At 54.5% G+C, this 22,206-nt stretch overlaps 8 protein-coding genes across 8 annotated transcripts; 6 read left to right on the plus strand and 2 right to left on the minus strand.

Moving 5' to 3' along the window:
• Positions 1-100: 100 nt before the first annotated feature.
• Positions 101-1,066, plus strand: F5144DRAFT_249097 (uncharacterized protein). Its single transcript, XM_066783430.1, has 2 exons — positions 101-446; positions 513-1,066. Exons 1-2 carry the CDS (start codon positions 287-289, stop codon positions 656-658), a joined length of 306 nt encoding a protein of 101 aa, XP_066643479.1. The 5' UTR covers positions 101-286; the 3' UTR covers positions 659-1,066.
• A 2,865-nt stretch (positions 1,067-3,931) lies between these two features.
• Positions 3,932-5,949, plus strand: F5144DRAFT_491518 (uncharacterized protein; the record flags this gene model as incomplete). The annotated part of the gene is made up of 3 exons (XM_066785867.1): positions 3,932-4,048; positions 4,171-4,936; positions 4,985-5,949. 3 exons carry the CDS (start codon positions 3,932-3,934, stop codon positions 5,947-5,949), a joined length of 1,848 nt encoding a protein of 615 aa, XP_066643480.1.
• Positions 5,950-9,507: 3,558 nt separating this feature from the next.
• F5144DRAFT_593127 (SAC3/GANP/Nin1/mts3/eIF-3 p25 family-domain-containing protein) lies at positions 9,508-11,234 on the minus strand (the record flags this gene model as incomplete). The annotated part of the gene is made up of 3 exons (XM_066790423.1): positions 9,508-9,721; positions 9,774-11,058; positions 11,162-11,234. 3 exons carry the CDS (start codon positions 11,232-11,234, stop codon positions 9,508-9,510), a joined length of 1,572 nt encoding a protein of 523 aa, XP_066643481.1.
• Positions 11,235-11,747: 513 nt separating this feature from the next.
• F5144DRAFT_593128 (EAP30/Vps36 family-domain-containing protein) lies at positions 11,748-13,834 on the plus strand (the record flags this gene model as incomplete). Its single annotated transcript, XM_066790424.1, has 3 exons — positions 11,748-11,848; positions 11,927-12,062; positions 12,119-13,834. 3 exons carry the CDS (start codon positions 11,748-11,750, stop codon positions 13,832-13,834), a joined length of 1,953 nt encoding a protein of 650 aa, XP_066643482.1.
• Positions 13,835-13,987: 153 nt separating this feature from the next.
• On the minus strand, positions 13,988-15,327 carry F5144DRAFT_249259 (uncharacterized protein). Its single transcript, XM_066783431.1, has 2 exons — positions 14,915-15,327; positions 13,988-14,837 (listed from the first exon to the last, which is right to left on the minus strand). The coding sequence occupies exons 1-2, from the start codon at positions 15,193-15,195 to the stop codon at positions 14,141-14,143; spliced, it is 978 nt and encodes a 325-aa protein (XP_066643483.1). The 5' UTR covers positions 15,196-15,327; the 3' UTR covers positions 13,988-14,140.
• A 2,116-nt stretch (positions 15,328-17,443) lies between these two features.
• F5144DRAFT_650178 (uncharacterized protein) lies at positions 17,444-18,342 on the plus strand (the record flags this gene model as incomplete). Its single annotated transcript, XM_066792992.1, has 2 exons — positions 17,444-17,479; positions 17,794-18,342. 2 exons carry the CDS (start codon positions 17,444-17,446, stop codon positions 18,340-18,342), a joined length of 585 nt encoding a protein of 194 aa, XP_066643484.1.
• A 1,177-nt stretch (positions 18,343-19,519) lies between these two features.
• On the plus strand, positions 19,520-20,347 carry F5144DRAFT_249444 (uncharacterized protein). Its single transcript, XM_066783433.1, has 2 exons — positions 19,520-20,217; positions 20,277-20,347. Exon 1 carries the CDS (start codon positions 19,614-19,616, stop codon positions 20,211-20,213), a length of 600 nt encoding a protein of 199 aa, XP_066643485.1. The 5' UTR covers positions 19,520-19,613; the 3' UTR covers positions 20,214-20,217; positions 20,277-20,347.
• Positions 20,348-20,540: 193 nt separating this feature from the next.
• Positions 20,541-21,355, plus strand: F5144DRAFT_249429 (uncharacterized protein). The gene is made up of 3 exons (XM_066783432.1): positions 20,541-20,714; positions 20,842-21,171; positions 21,229-21,355. The coding sequence occupies exons 1-2, from the start codon at positions 20,572-20,574 to the stop codon at positions 20,960-20,962; spliced, it is 264 nt and encodes an 87-aa protein (XP_066643486.1). The 5' UTR covers positions 20,541-20,571; the 3' UTR covers positions 20,963-21,171; positions 21,229-21,355.
• Positions 21,356-22,206: the final 851 nt, after the last annotated feature.

The raw sequence follows: 22,206 nt of genomic DNA on the forward strand, positions 1-22,206 counted from the left end.
GGAACACGGAAAGACAACTTAAAGGGAAGTTAAGAACGGGGTACACCGTTAACCTAAGATATTGGGAAACCGTTGCTTGTACCATGCTGCATTGTAGGCGATGTTGAAGGATTCAGGGGTCCAGGAACCTCTGGTTGATGACATCATCGATGATTCGTCCTTCACTTCGGGCAACATTCGCCCATCTTGCCAACTAAATAGCGAACCAGTGCCGTTCTTTACTTACACCCACTCTTCCCCAAGCATTCCATGATACATTAAAACCACAAACCTAACCATACACGCCATGGACCACTCATCGAAGACAACTCCCCAAGACTCCCACACCGGGCCCAGGTCAACAAGCGGTAAGGCCTTCGCCACCCAGACACCAGCAAATGCCCACTTGGGACATGACAAGCCCGGCCTGTTCGACGAGCACGGTGCTGTGGGCAAGCAATTCACTCGTGAGCCTCCCCAACTAGGCCTTTAATCGGCCCGTACGGCGGGCAGGATACTAATCGACCCGGCAGCTGAGGGAGCGCTCGGTGGAACGGCCCAGAAGGTTGGCGGGCCGTTGGATAAGGAGGGCATGATTGGCAAGCAGTTCACGACCGAGGGGAGCATTGGAGGCGCGGTGCAGAATATGATGGGCGGGACGAGCAAGAAGTCGAATTAAGGTGTCTGGTGTGTGTGTTGGCCATGGGCAGGTTGGCTGGAAAGAGGGATGGGTGAGTGTACAATTAGTTGTATTATATCATGATGTGTCGAATGAAGTTGATGAACCTCAGAGTCATCCAATGCCCTTGGGCTCGGCCTTTCCTTGCCTTGACACGCCCGGTGGAGCGGGTCGCCAAATGGCGCCCGCACGAATCCAGCCTCAAGACCAGCTTCGGGCTTCGACCCGGGCCCAGCTTTTCCCAGTTCTTAGTTTTTTTCACATCGTCGAGTTGCTACTCTCTAGCTTGGGGTTGTTGGCACATGGGGGTTGTGGATTGGTTGTTAAGAGGATATGATATCCTGGAAAGATAGTTAATGCGTTTACACGCCAACACGATAACTAATCAAGAATGTTGCGGTTTCGAAGCGCAAGGGTATCAATTGCCATGCAGATATTGGGGCGGGGCGGACATCAGCCGAATCCCAGGTGCCTGTTCTTATCTCAGCTGGCTCCACCTGGCAGCCTCGCACAAAGCGGGCTGCGGTCGCCCACATTTCAACCTTCCTTCAACAACCCCAGCAGCAGCGCCTCCTTACAACGATCACCAATCCAGCCTTCCCACATATCCGATTATCTCAAACTCCTCATTAAACCCATCATTCGCCAAGAGTATCGACCACTACTTCGCGCAACGCGCTGCTCACTTGCTGCGCCGCGTCGCCATGTCGGCCGAGATCGCCCCCGAGGACGTCTCGTCACCGTCTAAGGAGCGGCACTCGTTGACCCTCGACCAGCGACGCGCCCTACGACGTTGGGCAAGTTCGCAGCCCGTGCGCCCGAGCCACAAAGCGTGCATCGACTGGTTTCAAAGCCAATACAACCAGACCATCTCGCAGTCGACCGTCTCACATTCGCTTTCTCCCAAGTATGCCCGGCTCGATGGCGACACCCAGTTGTCCGGCTCACGCCTGCGGTTCGGCAACTGGCCCGATGTTGAGAAGCTAGTCCTGCTTTGGCACCAGCAGATGGTCAACAACGGCCGCCACCCTTCCAATGAAGAGCTCGCCGAAAAGGCCAAGAACATCTTCACCCAGCTACCGCGCTACAAAGACGAGAACCCGCCCGAATTCTCCCCGGGTTGGATCCACCGCTTCAAGAAGCGCTACGGCCTCCTCATCCGTCGCCAACGCCGCCATGGCAGCGCTCAGAACGCAGCCGACGACATACCCTACCTGATCGACGCTGTTCCCCGCTTCATGAACATCACGCCCGAGGTCTCGCCCGCCGCCATCCGCGATGCAGTTCAACGTGTCGTCGGCGTGGAAACGTCCCTCGCCATCTGTGCTAGGGTACGAGACGAGATCGTCCGCCGCCTCGACAACCCACAAGCCCCGTCCACACCACAACAGCAGCAACCACAACCACACACGACCCACCCCGCTCACCCCGACAGCGGCGCCCCCCACGCTACCAATGGCGATACCCCTATGTACACGGATGAAGACCCAGAAGTTGTCCTCCAGAACGCCCTGCGCGCTCTACAACAAGAAGAGGCCGACGCCGAAGCGCAGGCCGCCGCTGAGCGCGAGGCGCGAGACCGCTCCGAGCGGGGCATGCCTCCCCTGGGCACCATCGCCGGACAGGCATACGCCCAACAGGCCGCGGCGGCCGTCAACGCCATCTCCACGCCCATTAACACGGCGAGAGCTAGCGTCGGTCCGCCACCCAGCGCCGGCGGCGGCAACGGTGGAACGGCGAACAATTCGGTGGCCGCGCCGCGTTTCATCGCGCCAACACCCCAACCCACCGGGTCGGCTGGTAGTGCCGCCGGCGAGGATCTCACCCTAACCCCAATCCCTAGCGGCGGGCCAGTGTCAGTTACGGATCGGCCGGTGCGCTGTCCGTTCTGCGTGAACCAGCGGATGCTGAGGACGATCAAGGAGGCCGTGGAGCATATGTCAACCCACGTCATTGTGTGAGAGGGGCTTTCTTTCTCGTGCTCTTGGGGTCCACGGAGTGTTGGTGTCTTTATTCCTCTGCGCTACTCGTCGGGCAGGAAAATAAGGGTTCAAAATCACTGGGCTGCTTGTTTCGGTGGCGAAGCTTCTCATGATTAATCTGCGTTTCTTTTCTTCTGGTTTCTCATTCGCATGTCGGTATATTACAGTTAAGGCGCTTAGGAAGGACGGGCAGGGTATATTCTATTACGGCTGGAAGGGACGGGATAGGAATCATGTTTGGGTTTTGTGTTTCTGTGGTCAGCTGTTCACATTCCACGGCTGGCACCATGTTGCCTGTTGAGCTCTGTCCAGAATGCGTGGTACATCACCACAATATACTTTTTCCAGATATCCGCTTGGCCTTTTCTCTGTGATGAAGCCGTCTGGGAGCTGAGGCCAGCGAGGTAAACCCCCCTAGGGACTGAACTTGGATCCATTCCCCGTTAAGGAGAAAACAGGGTGAGATAATCTGCCAGCTGGTTTTGCACTGTGTTTGTATACAACTAGAACATAGCTGTCGTGTAATGTTATAATCTTGAAAAATATTTTTACAACGTAAATGGATGACTATTCCTGGAGTTTAAGCAATATAGAAATTTTATGCTACTTTATTAGGATTGGTTACATCATTGTATTAGATAATAAAGAGAATGTAATAAAAAGACATTAAATAAAAATAAAGAAGATATGTATCGAGGAAAAGAAATGCAGTCCGGAAGAAATATGTAAAAGAATTAAAACGACTGGATGCTATTCACCTAAAGGGTGGTTACTAGGCACACCCCCGTGACCTTGCTGCCAACCCTGCCCATGCTCCGTGCACAAGCCCCTCTCGAGGCCCCTCCAGCGCAAGTACCAGCGTTCCCGCTGATTTCCACCACGTTCCGTCCGAGTCACGCATTCTTTAGAGCGTCAGCAAGCCCGCACAACCTGGGACCAACTGCAAACTTACACCACCACTTGATCCTTTGCGCACTTCTATCTCAAGTCTTATATCTGACCCAACTTGTGCCGCGCGAATATCTAACACCATGAAGGTATGTTATTTCGACTTTACTTAGACTTTCATCCGACGCTAGGATACAAAAGCCAGCTGTCGGCTGCATGCGCAGCCCAGGCTTGTCCAACCAACCCATCAGTGATACCTTTTCTGCGCAACACTCGCGCTGCACAACACAAACAGCTGCGCATTCTTGCACCCACACCCATTTCTGCTATCAGCAGCACCAGTCGCATTTACCACCAGCGAGGGTAGATTGAGACCCAACTCCTCGTTCACTAGCTAATCACCATGTCCGCTTTCAAGGCTTTACGGATAGGGAGAAGGTCTATGAAGAGTGAAGAGAAGAACAAGCCACACATCAGCATTCCACAGAAAACCGCCGTCGCAATCGTTCCTCCCAAAAAGGTGCGTCACTTCGGTTATCGCTTGATGCCCAACGGCCGTGCTATGGGTCGCTATGGGTTATGGGTCGCCTTTTGCCGGTGCCCGTCGGCAAATCACTGACTGACGCTTGGGGCGTGGGACAGGTCATTCGAGCGCTTCAAGATTATACCGCGCAGAGCACCGAAGAACTGAGCTTTTCGCGTGGCGACTTCTTTCATGTCATCGGGCGTGAAAACGACCCAGACTGGTACGAGGCCTGCAACCCCGCGCTACCCGACCCCCCTGGTCTAGTGCCTGTGAGCTTTTTCCAGTCGCTTGGACGCAACGAGCGCGACAGTGGCCAGTCCCAACCAGACAGTGCACATTCTGTCAAGCATCCCGACCACGATTCTGGATACGGCGACGGATCAACAGTGACAATGGCCTCTTCCAGCAGCCAGCGAAACTCGAAGTCGGGGGGCAAGTCCGGAGCTATGGTCTACGGCGTGGTGATCTACGACTTCCATGCTGAGAGGGGCGATGAACTGGATGCGAAAGCGGGCGAGGCCATCATCGTGATCGCGCAGTCAAATCCCGAGTGGTTTGTGGCCAAGCCCATCGGGAGGCTCGGCGGTCCAGGCCTGATTCCTGTTTCGTTCATCGAGATTCGGGACATGGCATCCAACACACCGGTCCTGAACCCCCATGAAGCCGTGCGGAAGGCCGGTATTCCGAAGGTCGAAGAGTGGAAGAAGATGGCCGCAGATTATAAGAACTCGAGCATCACACTCGGGAAATTTGAGACTGGCGCACAACCACAGTCGATGGAACAGGGAATGGAGCGCATGAGCATTCAGCAGCAGCAACCCAGCGGCCGGGTTAGCCAAGGCCCGGCCTCCACCATGGTCAGTGACAGTGACGACATCGCTGGTTACTTACTACTATGGCCTATCTGACAAACGCGATAGCAGCAACAAGCCCAGCACCTTGCCCAACAGCAGCCACAGCAGCCACAGACGGCATACAATGTGCAGCAAAACTCAGTCCAACAAAGCCAGCCCTCGTCGGCACCTAACTCGCAGATGTTTGCCCCCGTCTCGGCTCGAATCCCTCGGTACTGCTTTGCGGAGGACAAGTATTGGTTTGTTATTGAAGCTGAGCTCGAAGATGGCCACACTTGGGAGCTGGCGCGATACTACGAAGACTTTTACGATTTCCAGATCGCTCTCCTCACCGAATTCCCTGTCGAGGCCGGAACCACCGGCAAGAAGCAGCGGACGCTGCCCTATATGCCCGGCCCTGTCAACTACGTTACGGATGCGATCACCGAAGGGCGCCGACATAACCTCGATTCCTACGTTAAGAGCCTCCTGGCTCAACCACCATACATTGCTAAATGCAACCTAGTAAAACAGTTCTTTGCCCCGAGAGAAGGGGACTACGAAATTGACCCGAGCGCACTCGAGGAAGAGTACCGCCTATCGGCCGGCTCACGACCCTCATCGGCCGACTCCCCCGCCGACGGCGGCTCTCGCCAATCATCCCAGCAGAATCTTGGTGGCGGCTACGGCGGTCTCGCCAGCCACCAACCGCGGCAGCAACAACAGCAACCGCAACAGCAACAGCCCGCCATGGCGCGGCAAGTCTCTTCCCTTTCGCAACCCTCCCAAACCTCCCTCTCGCCCGGCATGCAGGCCGCCGGGTCCTCCATGAAAGTCAAGCTCAGCTATAACGGCGACATCATCGCCATCAAAGTACCCGCCGATGTGCAGTTTGAGGCCCTTTACGACCGCATCATCGACCGCTTGAAGATCCCCATCGGCGAGGAACCCCAGCTCAGTTACAAGGACGAGGCCACGGGAGACAAGCCGCCACTAATGAGCAACAACGACTTGGATTTGGCGCTGCAGAGGAATGAGAAGTTGTTATTGTATGTCGAGTGAAGAGTGAGGAGCTCTGTGGCGGTGATAGGGTTGTCTTCACTGGGAGATGGTTCACTGGGGTGGAACGGGAGGGTATCTTCTTTTATTCTGTGTTTGAGGGGTTGGGGTACTGGATTTTTCGCTTCTTCTGCTCCCCTTTCTGTAGGCTCCCCCTTTGTTTGTCGTGTTTTCCATCAAAGTATACCCGCCTTTGTTTTGGTGTTTTTTTTTTCTGGTCTTTGCTGTTTCATCGGGCAACCGATTTGCTTTCTAGCTGCGTTGGGACTGTGGTTTGGGTGGAGACGATGAATGGACGAACGAATGGATGGGACAAGATTTGATGGGCTGTTGAGCGTTGGGGTCGTGGTTTGGGCGGAGGCGATGAATGGAATGAATGGATGGGACAATACTTGATGGGCAGTTGAGCGCTGGGAATCTTTGGGCTGGAGTTGATGATGTTAAGGCACAACTAGAAGCTTGCAGGGCACCCGGGGAGGGTAGATGTCTAATGTACTCTTCACGAGGCTTGCGGTAGTTAGCGGGAGGTGATGGCCAAATTGTTTTTTTATTTAGTGACATACCAAAATGTCAAGTAATAGTGACTTGAGTAGTTGCGCATTTGCTACCAAGCTTAACCTCTGGTTGGTCTTGCAAGCGCTGACTCGATGTGCTCCATGTTGTCTCGACTCACGAGGGCACCAACCAAATCAATACGCCACGAAAGGGACCAGGGTATTGTTCCAACCATCCCATCGTGATAACCGCCAGACTATTGAGTGGCAGAATCACCGCACCACCGTCGTCCCTCCTTACCTGATATTTTGAGGTGGTGCATACGGGTCACGACATTTCATTAAAATGCAATATCCGCAGCTGCGTCTCTCGAAGTGAAGGAGGCCAATCCTTGAACAGGAGCGGCATCGCAACTTATCGATAAGCAGCCCCTGCATTGATCATCCTTCCTAAAAGCCACAGAAGGAACCTGTGGTGTGGGACAACAGGGGGGCGATTTCGGCCGCTGTGTTTTTTGCCTCTCTCTGACATGGAACTTTCCGGAAGGACGAGTTGGACGGATTCCAGCTGTTATAACGATAAATGGAAAAAGAGGCCGCCTTTCTTCCAATTAAGCTCGTTCCCCGTTTTCCACCGGGTTTAGTCTGCCCTTGATCCGAAGAGATGCATCTACGCTAAGTACATAACTCAATTCTTGTTGTTCCTTGAGACACACCCCCTGGATCTTGCAGCTGCGGGCCACCCTCGGCCCCGTAGATCATCACGTTCGAGAACACGGCATCTGCATGAACAAAGGGACTTGGGAAATGCCAAGCTCGCTGTCCCGAGCTGTGTCACCGGGCAAGCCATGTCTTCCTCTCTTCTATGTACAGGGAGTGAGTGTATGCAAGCCCGTCACTCCCACGCGGGAGACCTGGTGTGGTGGTTGGGTACGCCCCATGGTGTCGCGTGCAAGTCATTCGGAGCATTGCCTTGTATGCGCTTTGCGCGATATTCACCACCGGAGGTTTTCCCACATCATTACGCTTTTTTGAACGTTACTCCTGCGGTTTGTTATACTTAGGACGTTCAAGACAGTCGGTTTCAGTATTATGTGGTGGCTTCCATTCCTTTAGTGGTGTCTGTCGCTGAAGCCACTAAGGATTTGACCCCGCAATCCGCAACCCCGCCCTCGCAATCCATAGGTAGGTGATCCCAGGCGTTTCTGGTATATCAGAGCAGGGCTATGGTCGAGAACCTTGCTGAATGTTTTCTGCCAGAGAACTGCCTTTCTTTTTATGTTGGCGATGTTCCAAATCCAAGTTCAGTAACCGGCTATAGCACTTCCCACCTCGGTGCTGGCCCCGCGATGACGTCGTCCTTGATGGGCCCTCCGATCCCTTCTACACTGAGGAGTTCCACAGAACCCCGAGAACGAGCCCTGCCACATCTCACTTACACAGCCAGCATTCAGGCATCTTCCATCATATGTCACCCAAAAGCCGCGATACCGCCGAGCCAGAACCGCCCAAATATCCTTAGAGCAGAACCAACAACCAAGCTGTCAAATTCCAAATCCCCAAATTCCAAATCCGCAAATTCATGCTTTCCCTTTTTCTGGTTCGAACATGCCAACGGGCTGGCTGGCTATGCACACCCCGCCCTCCGATCAGCGCAACCCATGAAAGATGAAACCGCGGGCTGAAACAATCCCGGCCGGCGGCGCAGTGTCCTTGGGCCTCACGGTTACGAACTTACCAAGAAAAAAGTACGAATAGAAAATGATAAACCGTTGATGCTTTTTTACACCCCCCAAACCCAACGCAGATAGCAGTTACGAAAGATGGTCGGAGAAAGGCGGAAAAGGAAAACGAAGGTAAGGTAGCGGGGTTGATGAAGCTGTCTCAACGCTTGCTTCACCCACACGACGCGACTTCTTGGATGAACCTTCCTTTCGCTCCCATGGTTCCCACGTTTCCACGTGCCACAAGGTTATCGTACTCCGCGGAGTTGCCTCGTTTACGTAGAAATGTGACAATTCAGACGGCCTGGGCCCAGTCTGGGGGTACCGACACGAGAGCCTTTCGGCTTTTTGTCGACCCTTGCTCTGAATCACTTTTGAGGTTCTCACTTCGTTCTGGTTTATACCCAAGCCTGAAGAAATGGGAAGGTATGTGACCAACGCAGGACAAACGTTCGAGACCCAGACTATCAATGAGTGAGACGGGTCAGCGTTGAGTCGAAGTAAGTACGGAATCTACGATATTTGTTGAAAGCCCCCGTAAGGCCGACAGATGCACTAAATGCTAAATACATACGGCCGATGATGGCCATTCCCCAACTCCAAACTCCAGGGCGAAGCAGCTCTAACCCCTTTCCCAGAAACCATATGAACCACTGTACCGGACCGACCCATCCAATTGCTCCTTCTCTGCCGTGGGTATGGATGGCAGGGGAACTCTGTAGCGCAAAAACAACGTCGAAGTAGAGGTATGGTAACCGCAAAGGCTCGACCAAGGTGGTGATGGTATCAAGTTTTGACTCCTCGACCCGATCGCCCGCCCTCGGGAGCGTGCCGCTTTGATGGGCGGCCACAAAGGGTGAAAGAGCTGCTCGGCACTTGGTGACCATGACTTACAGCCAGGTCTCGCTTTTGCCATCATCAGCTTCGTCCACGGGTTAGCTCGCCACAGCAGCGCAGTTGGTTGCCGATCTCGATTTCGTTTTCCGGTGCGATAGCAAGCCAAAACGATTTGCTCCTGGGCGCGTGAATGACACGCAGCAGCCAGGCTGCAGTAACCGCAGGCAAGTCACTTTTCGACGCCGAAGAAAAAAAAACTGGTGATCGTGTCGTGAGGGCTCGAGCTCCTCAGGAGTAGTCGGCAGGCGTTGGCAGGAGCCAACCGCCTAAACAGCAGCCTAATGAACTGGGACGATGCTGCTGCTGAATATCCCACTGGGCGGGAAAAAAAAGATTACGTGCAGGAAAAGGAGGAAACGGGGGGTAGGGCGGGTGGATGCCACGGCGTGGTAACGAAAAACACCAATGGCAAGGTGGCAAGAGATCAAAAAAGTAGGGGTATCAAGTCAGATTTGCCCCTTGATGTCGACGCGGGAGAATGCTTTGGCGCGCGCTCCTTCAAACCGCGAACCGGCCTTCCCGGTCAGGAAGAGAATCGTACCGCTGCGGTCTTCGAGGAGATCTTGGCCCTCGTGGTCGAGAATGAACTGCGCTGCTTCGACGTCAGACTCAAAGTAGAGTTCTTCGGTCACGAAGCGTAAAGGCACGTCCATTTTGTAACTAGTGGAAGGTTAGCGGCGGATCTGCTTTGGGAGTGACAAATAAAACTCACCCTTTGCAGATATTGCACAGAGCAGCGAGGCGCTCCCGGCCGACGAACATGTCCATGAGATAGGCACCCATGTTGGGGGTCTCATTGTATAATTGGAAGAAGCGGTGGTAGTTGCCCAAGGCGAGGGCAGAACGCACATCGAGGGCGTGTTTGATGGCCTTGTCCTTTTTCTCTGCTGCGGTTAGATCTGCCAGAGCGTTATTTAGCTCCGTGCGGTTTGCTGTGTGGATGTAATACAAGATTCGATAGGCCTTGAACTCGTTCGTCTTGCCCTTCAAACCCAACCTATACAAGCCCTTGAGCTGGCTCTGGCACTGGTTATACTCACCGAGATCCCCCTTCTCCAAGGCAATCCGGGCATGGATTTCGTAGACCTCAACCGTGAAATCATCGCGGATGCGCTGGACCGTGAGATCCTGCCTCATGGATTTGAACTGATCGCAGATGTACGAGTAGTTCTGATCCTTCTTCCACCTCTTCTTCAGCAGCTCCAGCGTCTGACGCAGGATGTGTGGGGGGCGAACTTGCGACGGTTTGGGGGCGGCAGTCAAACGAAGGTAACGCTTCTCTAGATCTTGGCAAGTGCCAACGACAGGACCGTCACCCGGGGGTGGCGTATCCTCACGGTACGTCGTGTACTCTCCCTCGTGGCGCTTCTGGCGTTTGTCCGCCCGATTGAACTTACTGGTATGCTTAGGGAGCTCGTCGCCCTGGCGCCTGTCGGGTGAAAATGTGACGCGGTCCTCAAGGCGACCGGCCCCGGCCCCGGCCCGCCAAGGCGGAGTCGCAGAGGCTGAATGGACGGCTGCCGCGTCGGTCAAGTCCCAAGACTTCCTCTTTTTGGTGCCAGGGGCCTGGGTCGGGCCTTGAGCCTGCGATTTGGAGTGGAGTGGGAGCGACGCTCGCGCGCGCTCCTCCCGGATCATTTGCTGTGGGAGAGGCATTGTGTCCCAGTCGAGGGAGTACATGATGTTCTTCTCGTTGGCCTGGGTTATCGTCTCCTTCAGCTTGGCCTCCATGTCCGCCCTTGTTACGCTTGAATCTAGGTTTGCAGGGATGAAGGCACGCTGGACATATCGGCGGACCGAGTCCGGCCAGTCGATTTTTGTCTTGGCCTGCTCCTGGGCGGCAGGCGGCGCAGGGTTCACATTCGTTGCAATATTAGCTGCGCTCGGCGCGGGAGGATGGGAAGGGCCGTAAGTATGCGCGACGGAATAGGGAGGTTGCGGGGTGGAGTAGGACTGGCCGAATGACTGGCGGACCTGAACTGGGGTGAAGGCAGGAGCTGTTGAAAGAAGAAGTCAGCGGCGGTCTTCCTCGGATTTCAAAACTCGCGAGACAGGATAGCTCGGAATGCAACCACGCGTTTGACGCGTCTCCAAACTTACCAGAGTATGAAGCTGTGTAGCTGGTCGATGGCTGGGTGCCTGGGGCAGGGGGGGTTGGCCACGTCGGCATCATGTTGCTGGTGTTCATGGGCTGTGCTGTACTGGAAAGAATCAGGGAGTCGCGAGACACAAAAGTGGGCGAATATTGGAGTATATATTGTGGCTTATTCACCAAGAGCCTTGAAAAAAAAAACACTGCGGATCTTTTCGAGATGCGCGAGTCGATGTCGTCGCGAGCGGTGAGGTTGTCGAGATCAAGAGGCACAAAGGGCATCAAAGCGTCGTTAAAATGGAAGTGTGGCCTGGGGCTGGTTCTGGTCCGTGCGGGGGTTCTGCGCCACCGAGACTCGCGTATACGCAGTATGTGAATTTCAGTTTGTAACTAATTATTCACACTGCCACGTATGCAATAATGCCATATATGCCCCACCAGGGTTGACGTCAATGGCTGGGCATTGATAGCGTGCGTGATTGATACATAAGGTAGCCTCCCTTTACTTGTCGATGTTTGGAATGGGCCGATGAACCCTTCACTCTCCGTCAACTTTCCAACCACATCGGGACAACCTGCCCCCGACTATGACGGATGTTCTTAAAGCACATCGACTTGACCACCGCTTTGCGGCCCGCGTACCTACCTGATGAAGACCTCCTCTTCGTGCAAGACAATGTGGGGCTGTATGAGGGGTGAGTTCTAGGCATCGCATCTAGGTCATCTACGCTTCCTTCAGCGAGGAACTAGGGACTAATAGGCCCTCGCGACAGGAAATACAAGCTCCCCGACCATCAGAATGGCCAGGTTTATCTGACCTCGCATCGGATCTGCTATGTGGATAAGACCGAGCCGAGGAAGCACTCGGTCGCCTTGGATCTCAAGAGCGTCGAGCGTTTTGAGTTCTATGTGAATATCACCAACCTACCCTCCTTGGTTCAATTACTAATGTTCGTTTTCTTCAGGGCGGGTTCCTCAAGTCGTCAGCCAAAGTTACACTTATCCCGAAGGCGACGAAGCGCTCTTCCTTGCAGGCCAGGTCACCTGGCATCGCCGCTGCCCCCTCACGGAGCAATACATCGTCGCCCGCTCAACACCAAGATGGCCCACGTCGAGGATCGCCCGTGGAACCAACTCCGGCCAGCAGCGCCACATGGGTTTGCACGATTTGTAGTTTCTCGAACCCAGTGCCCTCCAACTTTGACCCCACGACTGCCAGCGTCCACACCCCGCTCCCCCCATGTCTCGCCTGTGGTATCAAGCCCACCTTGACCCATGTTCTTAAAGCTGCGATATCCAACGCTACCAGCCGACAGCCCAGCAGTCCAGCAGTGCAGACCCCACTCCCGGTCCGGCCGCGGCCGGTCACCGAGTTCTCGTCTGGGCTGGATCGTGCCCGCGACTCTTCCCCTCGAAGTTCGGATCCAGACGCATCCTTCCAGTGCCCGCGGTGTACTTTCCTCAACCATCCCTCCCTTCTGTCCTGTGAGATGTGTGGAGGGCCACTAATCTCCCATGACGTCGCCGCCGAGCTCGCGCCACAAACCCGAATACACACGGAATCCCCCGGTCCGGTCCTTAACGCCTTAAGCGCCGTCCCACCTGGTCTCGAAAGTTCGGAAAGCGTCAAAATCTCCTTCCGTGGCGGGGGCGAGAAGATATTCTATGAGCGCCTCAAAGGTTCCATGACGCAGCGTAAATGGCTCCTCCAAGGTGCACCTCCAATCCCCAAAGCCTCCCGACCCGGCGAAGACGTCAACGGCCCCAATCCCGACGGAACGACCAGCTCCTCATCCCAGTTCCGCCCGAAAATAGCCGGCATCGCCGGCCTCGAACACCACAGCCAAGCGATGCGCAAGAACAACGAGCTCGTCATCGGCACGGCCTTCGAGGACCTCGAGGCGCTGATGGCGTCGGCCAAGGAGATCGTCGCGCTCGCCGACACCTTCGCGCGGCAGGTCAAGGGCGCGTCGGGGGGCGCGTCGAGCGCGAGCGCGAGCGAGAACGCGCTGCTCGCCGACTCGGTCAGCCAGCTGGGGCTGATCACCACCAAGGACATCGTCGGCAGCAGCAGCGGCGCCGGCGGCAGCGACTCCCTCTACCTCTCCGAGCTCGCCCGCACCCTGGCCGAGTTCCTGACCGACGACCGCCGCGGCGTGCTCAAGCGCGCCGGCGGCATCGTCTCGCTCGTCGACCTGTGGGCTGTGTTTAACCGCGCTCGGGGGGGCGTTGAGTTGGTCAGCCCGGCGGACTTTGAGAAGGCCGCCGCGCTGTGGGAGACGCTGGGCCTGCCGGTGCGGCTGCGGACGTTCAAGTCGGGCGTGAAGGTGGTGCAGGGTCGGGAATGGACGGATGAGACGACTATCAAGGCCTTGCTTGGGTGGCTGAAGGATTTGCACGAGTTTCCGCCCGAGCGGGAAGTGCCGTGGGACTGGCACATGTTTGGCCGCGGGGTTACGGCGAGGGATGTGGCCGAGAGGTTTGGGTGGAGTATTGGTGTTGCGGAGGAGGAGTTGGAGATGGCCGAGGAGAGGGGTGTGCTGTGCCGCGAGGAAGGTATCGAAGGGCTGAAGTTCTGGGAGAACTTTATCGATACCGGCGAGGGCAAGGGGTACAAGGACGCGGCGACGCTAGAGCGGGAAACACTGACCAGGGCGCTGGTTAACGCAGGGTTCCTTTGAGCCTCGCGATAACTGAGCGGCAAGTAGGAGTAGGAGGAGGCGGTATCCACGCCTTTATAATCAATCTGAGCGTCTTGAGAAGAGTTGGATTGATCCCGAAACCCATTTTCCGTTCCATTACCCCCGCCCTCTTTCTACATGGTCTATGAGCAGCCATCATCTAATATCCGTCCAACGCCGATCCGACTCCTAACATTCTGCAGTAACCCTGGACGCCTGCTCCACGAAAAGCCATGACCGAGAGAAACAAACAGACAACACAAAAGCAACAACAAAACCCACGCCCACGACGCCCACGATGCCCCATCACACCAACCTCTCCATCAACCCCCTCCTCACCTTATAATTCACCACCCCCCCCACCCCAAAAGCCGGCACGATCCTACAAACCCGCGCCGCCGTGCTCACCGCCCAATTCTTCCTCACCACCGCCCACCTCTCCCGCCACCCCCCCACCCCGGGCCTATTATAAATATCCAGCCCCCACAAATGCACCGGCGTGCTCGCGAGCTGCACCACCGCCGGCGCCGCAAACTGCGCCATCGTCTGGCCCGACACGTAGCGCTGCACCTCGTCCCCCACCCGGCGCGACAGCGCCGGCCCCAGCAGCGGCGGCACGTTGAACGACGCGAAGATGGTCAGGCAGTCGCGCGCGGCGAAGAGGAAGTAGCTGGGGAGGGTGACGGGGCGCGGGGGGAGGCCGGGGGGGCCGAATAGGCGGACGAAGACTTGGTCCTTGTAGATGCAGAGGCCGATGTTGGCGGCGGAGGAGGCGGCGAATTTGGAGGTGCCCGAGGTGACGTGGGTGGCGGGGAGGGAGTGGACTGTGGAGGTGGCGGTGTCGAGGGTGTTGGCGGTGAGGTAGGTGCCGCCGTAGAGGGTGAAGATGAGGGCGAAGGGCTTGGAGAGGATGATGCGGTGGGGGGTGCGGAGGAGGGTGTGGAAGGAGGCTTTGAGGGAGTCGATGAGCGGGCGGCGGCCGGAGGCGTTTTCCATTATGGAGCTGGGGAGGGAAGGTTAGATGGATGTGATGGGTGTAAGTGGGAGGGTGGGTTCGGTCGTGGGCTGGCTCTTGCTTACCGGTCGATGATGGATATTATTGGGGCCACGAGCGCGGCGGCCGAGGCGGCGCCGAGAAAGTCAACACCGAGCCGAAGGCCCAGGTTTTTGGTGTTCCATTTTGTGGTGGTGTTGGTGTCACTGCCGGTCTTGACCTCCGTACCGATTACCGGTGACGGAAGAGCCCGGGGTGCTGCGGCTGATGCTGCTGCTGCCGCCAACTGTGACGGTTTGACTGCATCGAATTGGAGCTGGGGAGGTGCTCTGGGAGCTTCTAAGCCACCCACTCCGCTATCTTTCATTTTGTTGACTTTTGAACGCTTTAACCTTCAGTAGTCTGTAAAGCGGGGACCGGGACGGTGCTGTATTTATAGCTGCCGGGTAGGAGCGGCGGTCGTGGAAGACAGCTCCGCCGAGATAACGGTGCCAAGCCCGGCGACGAGAAACTCAGAGAATGGAGAAAGTAGAACAGAGCGGCTAGTCGAGGAAGGGAAGGCTCTGGGCAAGGAGGAGGTGGTCATCGAACATGAGTTCGCGTTTCCATTATGCTTCCCACTATTGGGTACCTAATGAGGGATTGATCCTCCGGGTTGTTAGCCGCTGATAAATCAAGCTCCAGCATCAGCTCAGAAAGACGGCACCTCACTCAACTTTGCGCGACTTCGCGTGTTGAAGCGCGCGGATAAGTGCAGCCCGAGAGTTGTTGCCGAAATCGGAGCCCCACTGCCCACGTTCCGATGCCCTTCCTGTGTGAAGTGTGGGGGTTGGGGAAGGTGGAAAGTTACCCCAAATAATCCACTCAGCACCTGGAAGTTGCCCACGTGATGATCCCGACGCGATTGTTTACAGTTAACACCCAACCACGAATCGAACTGAAAAGCCATTTGCGTTGTTTAAACACTCTGTTTATGCATACCTAGTCAGGCGTGATTGTGAGAAGTTTCTATGTGGGCGGCCTTCTTACCCTCGACGACTTTGAGAATGTGTGTGTTACCCTAACCCTAATGTAAACAACCTCCCCTGAGCCTTTGCCAACCTCCATCTAGGCTCTTCTGCTCTTTTGAAAGACATATCCTGGTTCTCCTGAATTTGGTCAACTCCCTCTGTACCAGGGGGGATTATGTAGCAATATGTAAATATACTTATCCTGTATTATCAGTTAAAAAATCTTCCAAACTAAAAACTACTACTATCCTTGTTATCAGAACTCTTCAACTCTCATCTGACTCCATCCGGCCTTTCATAGGTGTAAGTCACGTTCAAGTCAGTCTTAGTTACCGCTGACCAGGTTTTATATAATAGCTCCATATTTTTGATGCAGCAACTAGAACTTGATGTTATCTAGTTAATGTACAATAACTAACCCTCGTCACATGTGGTTCATGTGCAACCTCTCCCTGGTGACAAGTTAGAAATGGTTTCATCGCCTGGAGTAAGAAACATCTAAGTTCTCCTAACCTCATACCCGCTCAGGCTTTAGCTTGCCATTGTCTGCCAAACTCAATAGACTAACTACCTAGGTTTCCTCGCCAACCCCCAGTTCCACCAATTTAGGGGCATGCTCTCATCCTTTTCAGTGCGAAATGAACTTCATGACACCTCGTCGAGAGAAACACCAAAGCCAGCGCACGGAAAAGTGACATGCTCGTGATTGCTCTGGCCGCATGCTCTTATCCCGTGTGTCTTCGAATACACAAACTGCAACTTCATGATTCCTACCTCGCCGAAGCAACCAAATCCAAGTTTCAATTCTCTTGCTTCACCTCAACCATATTCCCTGAGTCAGCACTGGTTGTAAACACGGAAGTACCAAATTAATAGCCCCAAGGTGCATGAAACATGTATCCATGTTTGAGTCGTTTTTAGTGGTTACACGGGTGAACTAACATATTTTTCGTGAGCGTTCCCGTCCCCGCATCCCAAGATCACATTCTGATTGCTTTCCCGTAGCTGTCTCGTAGTGTTTATCCCAATCCCTTACAACACTCCTTTTTGACTGCCAACACATGGTCGCCCAAAGAATAGGTAACCTTCATGGTCTGATGTCCACGACCAATATGACTCCGTTTCTCTGTTGCTCTGCTGCAGGGCACAGACCGGCCCTCCTAGCTGGTTCACAGCATCTGGAGTATATCCAGACTGTACCTCCGCAATATAGAGGACAGCTTCTAGAGCTCCTCAACTTTCAGGCTCCAGCGGCAATGAGCTCTTGTATGTTTCACTCTCCCCTTTACTTAGCTTCTTTTAATATTTCCCTAGATCTTCCAACGAACCGTTTCACAGCCCAGCCTTCAATACCAACGCCACCGCAAACTACGACCCCAGGCAGCCAAACCAAGCCCCCCGCGCCCGCCCGGCCCCCGAAACCTGAACTTCGTCTCTTCCTTTTCCCTCTTCGCCTTCTTCTTCCCGTCGCCGACTTTTCCCACCTTAAAGCACCATCCAGCACACTCAAACCACTCGCTTTTTTTTTTTTAACAATCACCAAGACCCAAAGTCTCCTCAAGTCCAAATACAATCAAACCAATAGCATACATCGAGCGAGGTATCATGAACGGCCGCAACAACCAGCCGGCGCGCGAAGAGGTAAGGAAGCGCTGGTATCTTCAAACCTTCCAAGTTGGAAAGTTTGAGACTCGCTTCTCCCAAACGGATGACCAGATACCAACGAGCCCACCCCTACTTGGAAGTTGGGAAGTTTGAGACTCGCTCCTCCAAGTGGATGATTACCAGATACCAACGAGCCTACCCCTACTCGCCCTGGCCTTCCAAGAAGGCCCAACCCCATGGCAAAACCGCCACTCCACCGCTTCCTTGCAACCTATCTCCCCTCTCCCCCCTCGCCCCAAACACAAACCAACAACAATTCCCCGAACAACTAACAACCCCCCCATCAACAGGAACACCACCTCCACCGCCAGCCCCCAACCGCCAACCCCGCCTCCGCTACGTCCGCCACCAGGCAAGCGGAAGCCACCCGGGCGCGGCGCCTGATGGCCGACATCGTCCAGGAGGTCGCCGACATGGAGCAAGCTGTCGCCGACATTATGCCCGGCCCCGGCCACGACGGGCTCCGCCAGACGGCCGCCCGCATCGCTTTTGCTTTGCGCCTGCTTGGGGGTGTGCTGGAGCGTCTCGTCCCCCGCCGGGGTGGTGATGTTGCGGGGGCTGTTGCTGGACCTGTTTCGGTCTCTTCTTCTGCTGCTGCTGTGGCTGGCGCTAGTGCTCTCGGCTTGGGAGCCCGTGGCGGTTTTGTCTCTGGTGTTTCTGGTGATGGGGGTGGTTGGGCTGGTTCTGGTGGCCGTGGTCCTGCTTCGTCTGGTGTGGTTGGGCTGGGATCTAGTGGTTGGGATGCCGGCTCGGCCGACGGTGACTCGATCGGCGATGACTCGACCGCCGTCGCTTCGTCCGAGGATGGGTCTGCTAACGGACATTGGGATGGACGTTGATAGGGATGTTAAGATGGATATTGGTATTCAGCTTTACATGCCCAGACATTGACAGGGGCGTTAAGATGGAGCTTAGGTAGTACTGGTATCTACATGCATATACCTAGACGTTGATATGGAACGTGATACGGACCACGAGATGGCTTTCTACAAGGGACGTTGAACTTCAGCTGACGGCTCCTGTGCCTTTTCGCTTGCCGGTTTAAGACCTCTAGTATCATAGCAATAAGGCGGTATGAAAAGGGTAAAGCACATGCTTGACTGAACCGAACGCGCCGATAACACGATGTGGACAATGGAACGCTAAGGTCACTCGTTGGTCATGACCAACTGATCAAGTTTCATAGTTGTGGACATGGAAATTGATGAATTATGCCCAGCCATCTCATGTAGATTTGAAAAGACCGTTGTATCGAAAGCCAATGTCGTCAGCCAGCATCAGAATCATGAGTTGTGAAACAGGAGAAAAACTGGGACCTCCGCACGTGCTGTCAATAGACTATGACTTGGTCGCGATTTCAACTTCTGGTGTAGGCACCAAGAGACCTCTTTAGATACCTACCTAAGGTACCTAGCTAGATATACGGCCTCCCAGTTACGATTGCTTGGACCACAACCTCTTCGAGACAAATGCACAACAGATTTAGAGATATGCGCTGCACAAACGCCGGCAGATACCCTGTGTGCGGGGACTTGCTGAGGGGACGCTGCATCTCCATGCTGGTGAGGTAAAAGTGAACAACATAGTTACCTTACTGATAGACAAGGTTCTCCGGGATGCTTCGATTTCCAGCTTGCACAGATGACTCGCAGTTTACGTGGCATATGATGTCACTGCATCACAATAGGAAAAGTGCAATGCGTCTGATGCATTCTGCCAGCGTTTCTCGTGTTATGACTCCAACGTTGAGAACTATGGTTTATGTAATATACGTCACGAGACAAGGGACCAACAGGCCGACAAGGCGATTAGGCAACTCCATGTCGGGGCTTAACTTCAAACCCGCCCATTTCCCCATTACACTCCAACTCCATCTCCTGATCAACCTTCTTCTCCATCTCTTCATCAACCTTCTTTTCCATCTCCTCTTTGACCTTTTTTTCATCCCTTTATCAAGCTTCCTTCCAACCATTGCTACAAATCTCGTGCTTAGCTCATCCGGCACCCGTCTGCACTTAAACATGGACGCGTTGCATTGGGATACGGTTGAGCTTGAACATGGCCCTTGGGACAGCGACACCTCTATCCGAGCCCAGAAGCTCATCCGAAAATGCCCTTGCAACCGATATCAACCGCGTTGCCTTCGATGCAGATGTGCGCAGCTTTTATTGCTACGTTCTCGTCAAAGCCTAGACGATGTACGGAAGAATCGGAAGTCGCCACTCGAAATCGTCTGCTCTCCGAACCGCCACGCTTCGCCCCACCAAATGGAAACGGAAGCCTTCCAGGAACGAGATTTTGGAGTCTGGAGGAAGATTACGAATTCGAATCCGAATCTTCGACCCCCATGGAGCTTGACGATACAGCCAAAGCGCGTGATAATGAAGTTGACAATGAACTTGACACGGAACTTGGCACTAGAATAACAGACAGGGAATTTCAGATGACGGCTGCTCTGTCCTTTCACTCGCCGGCGCTGCAGCTCTTATGGGCACCGAGATTTGCATCGCGTCGCAAGCGAGGTTTACAAGGGCTGAGAGCAGGTCGCATCGTATTTGGGGAAACTTACGGAAGGGGGGTAGGTCGTGCGCTGGGGGTTTGGGCTAACTGCGAAAATCCCTATATTTGGCTCTCCCTTTGGTACTGGATCCGTCGGCAGAGAGAAAAGCTGGCTGCGTACTTTAGCCAAGGCAGCCAGGGAAATATCTAGATAGGTACCTACCTTACCTGTACCTTAGGTAGGCTCCGCGACCTCTAACGCTCCTGGGCTCAGCTCTGCCTTGCAGTTATCGTATCCGGCAATGCCTGCCTTTTTAATTAAGCACGCACTTACCACTGATTGTTTGCTCATGGTACAACAGCGAAAAAACCACATCAACTTTGGCGATCCGGATGCAACGCATGCCCACCTTGATCCGTTACGTTTTAGAGGGAAGGCGAGTGTGTTGTTCATGGTGTATAATGATTTCTTGACTTCGCTCCCTTTCGTCCTCTTTTCCTCTTCCCCATATTCAGACGAAACCAGCCCCCCCGTTCCCACCCCAGCGTTTGTCTATAGTTATTATATAATGTTAGACTCTATTTTTTCCGTTGCCCTCTTGCTCGGTCGGGCCGGGATCGATTCCTTTGCGGACTGCGTCTTCAACGGCGCGAAAGACTGGTGGCGGAGTGGCCGCATCAAACTGTCTGTGGGACGTGTCTTGAAGGCAGTGTAAGTGTGCTTTTGTTGTGCCGCTCCCTCAGCCTGGCCCTTGAGCACTATACTACCCCCCTGTCCCACAGTCTCTTTCCTGTTGACGCTATTGTAGCCCCCACTAACTAAGACCTTTACTTTGCAGCCTGGTCGCGATGGCCACTCGGGCAGCTAAGCTGCTCACTCCCACCGTCTTCAAGCTGTTGAAGCGCGTTCTGCCGGCGACACCTTCGTCGGTTTTCCAACTGACGGAAGGGAGATCCTGAGCTCGCTGAGCCTCTTTGACAACCCCGGTACCGGCACGGCGGCCTAGCCGGGGGCCCATCTTCCGCTCTATCAACGTCTCGTCTCCGCCGGAATACCGCGCCAAACTAAGTATCACGGTGCTGGTTAGTACGATATCTATCCACAGATCACCGCTAACCCGCTCAATGGACCTCTAGTCAATCTCTGAAATGCAGCATCACGCCAGCATGTGAGCCTGCCTCTGCTCTGTTCCAACTTTCATGCTTATTTATCTTTTGTCGCCCAGTCACGTCTCTGTGCACAAAGCTAGGCCGAAAGGTTGTTCATAACATACGAAGATGTGCAATCCAGGTATTTTCTCGACGGGTTCTAGTTAGTGCCCCCATCGATGTGCACTTTTTAGCATTGACACGTCCTCTCCCGGGGTCGACGATACTGCCTTTCGCTGCATGAATCGTACCACAACACGTCAACAAACGCCTCCGCTCTTCGACAACACGGGCACATCTTCCGCTCTACATGGTAGCATCTTGGATCAGCGGCGGCCCATCTTCCGCTCTACGTGGTGACGTCTTGGTTGCTGGTTAACCATCTTCTGCGTTTTTTTGGCGTAGTATCTTGGATCGGCGGTGGCCCATCTTCCGATTTACGTGGTGGCATCTTGGATCGGTGGCGGCCCATCTTCCGCTCTACGTGGTGACGTCTTGGTCGCTGGCTGGCGGTCTTTCGCTTATCAAGTTCCAGTTAACTGTCCTCTCAACACACAAAGCTTTCTTCTCCGGGGCTGGGGACCCATATTCGATTCCAAGGCGCCAGTTGGCGAACATATCACCGAGCGACTCCCTTCTTTTCTTCATCTTTGTTTTCTTCGTCTCAGGTGACGACATTGATCCTATATTCGCATCGAGCATCATGCAACCGTCGATTTCACAATACCTCCGAGGAGGCTGATATACAAGTAAGTCCCCTTCGCTTACACATCGACCCCTGTTGAGCACTACTAACCTAAACGCGAACACAGCACCACGATCTTGCCGATGGCATATAGACTGGATTGGTACACGACGGTTAGGAGGCAACCGAGCCATATATCGGACGATTAAGCTCAGGGGACGGTGAATCGGGAGCCCAATAATGTTGGTTGGTTGAAACCGTGGTATCTGGAAAGGAATCCCCAAGAGCAAAGGTGCCTAGCTCAGTAGAATACAATAATTACGACATGTGGAAGTGACTTTTCGTGGCCAGGCCAATCCTCTGCCAATTC

Source organism: Chaetomium tenue (assembly GCF_020726465.1).
Source record: "Chaetomium tenue strain MPI-SDFR-AT-0079 chromosome Unknown F5144scaffold_4, whole genome shotgun sequence".
NCBI lineage: Eukaryota > Fungi > Ascomycota > Sordariomycetes > Sordariales > Chaetomiaceae > Chaetomium > Chaetomium tenue.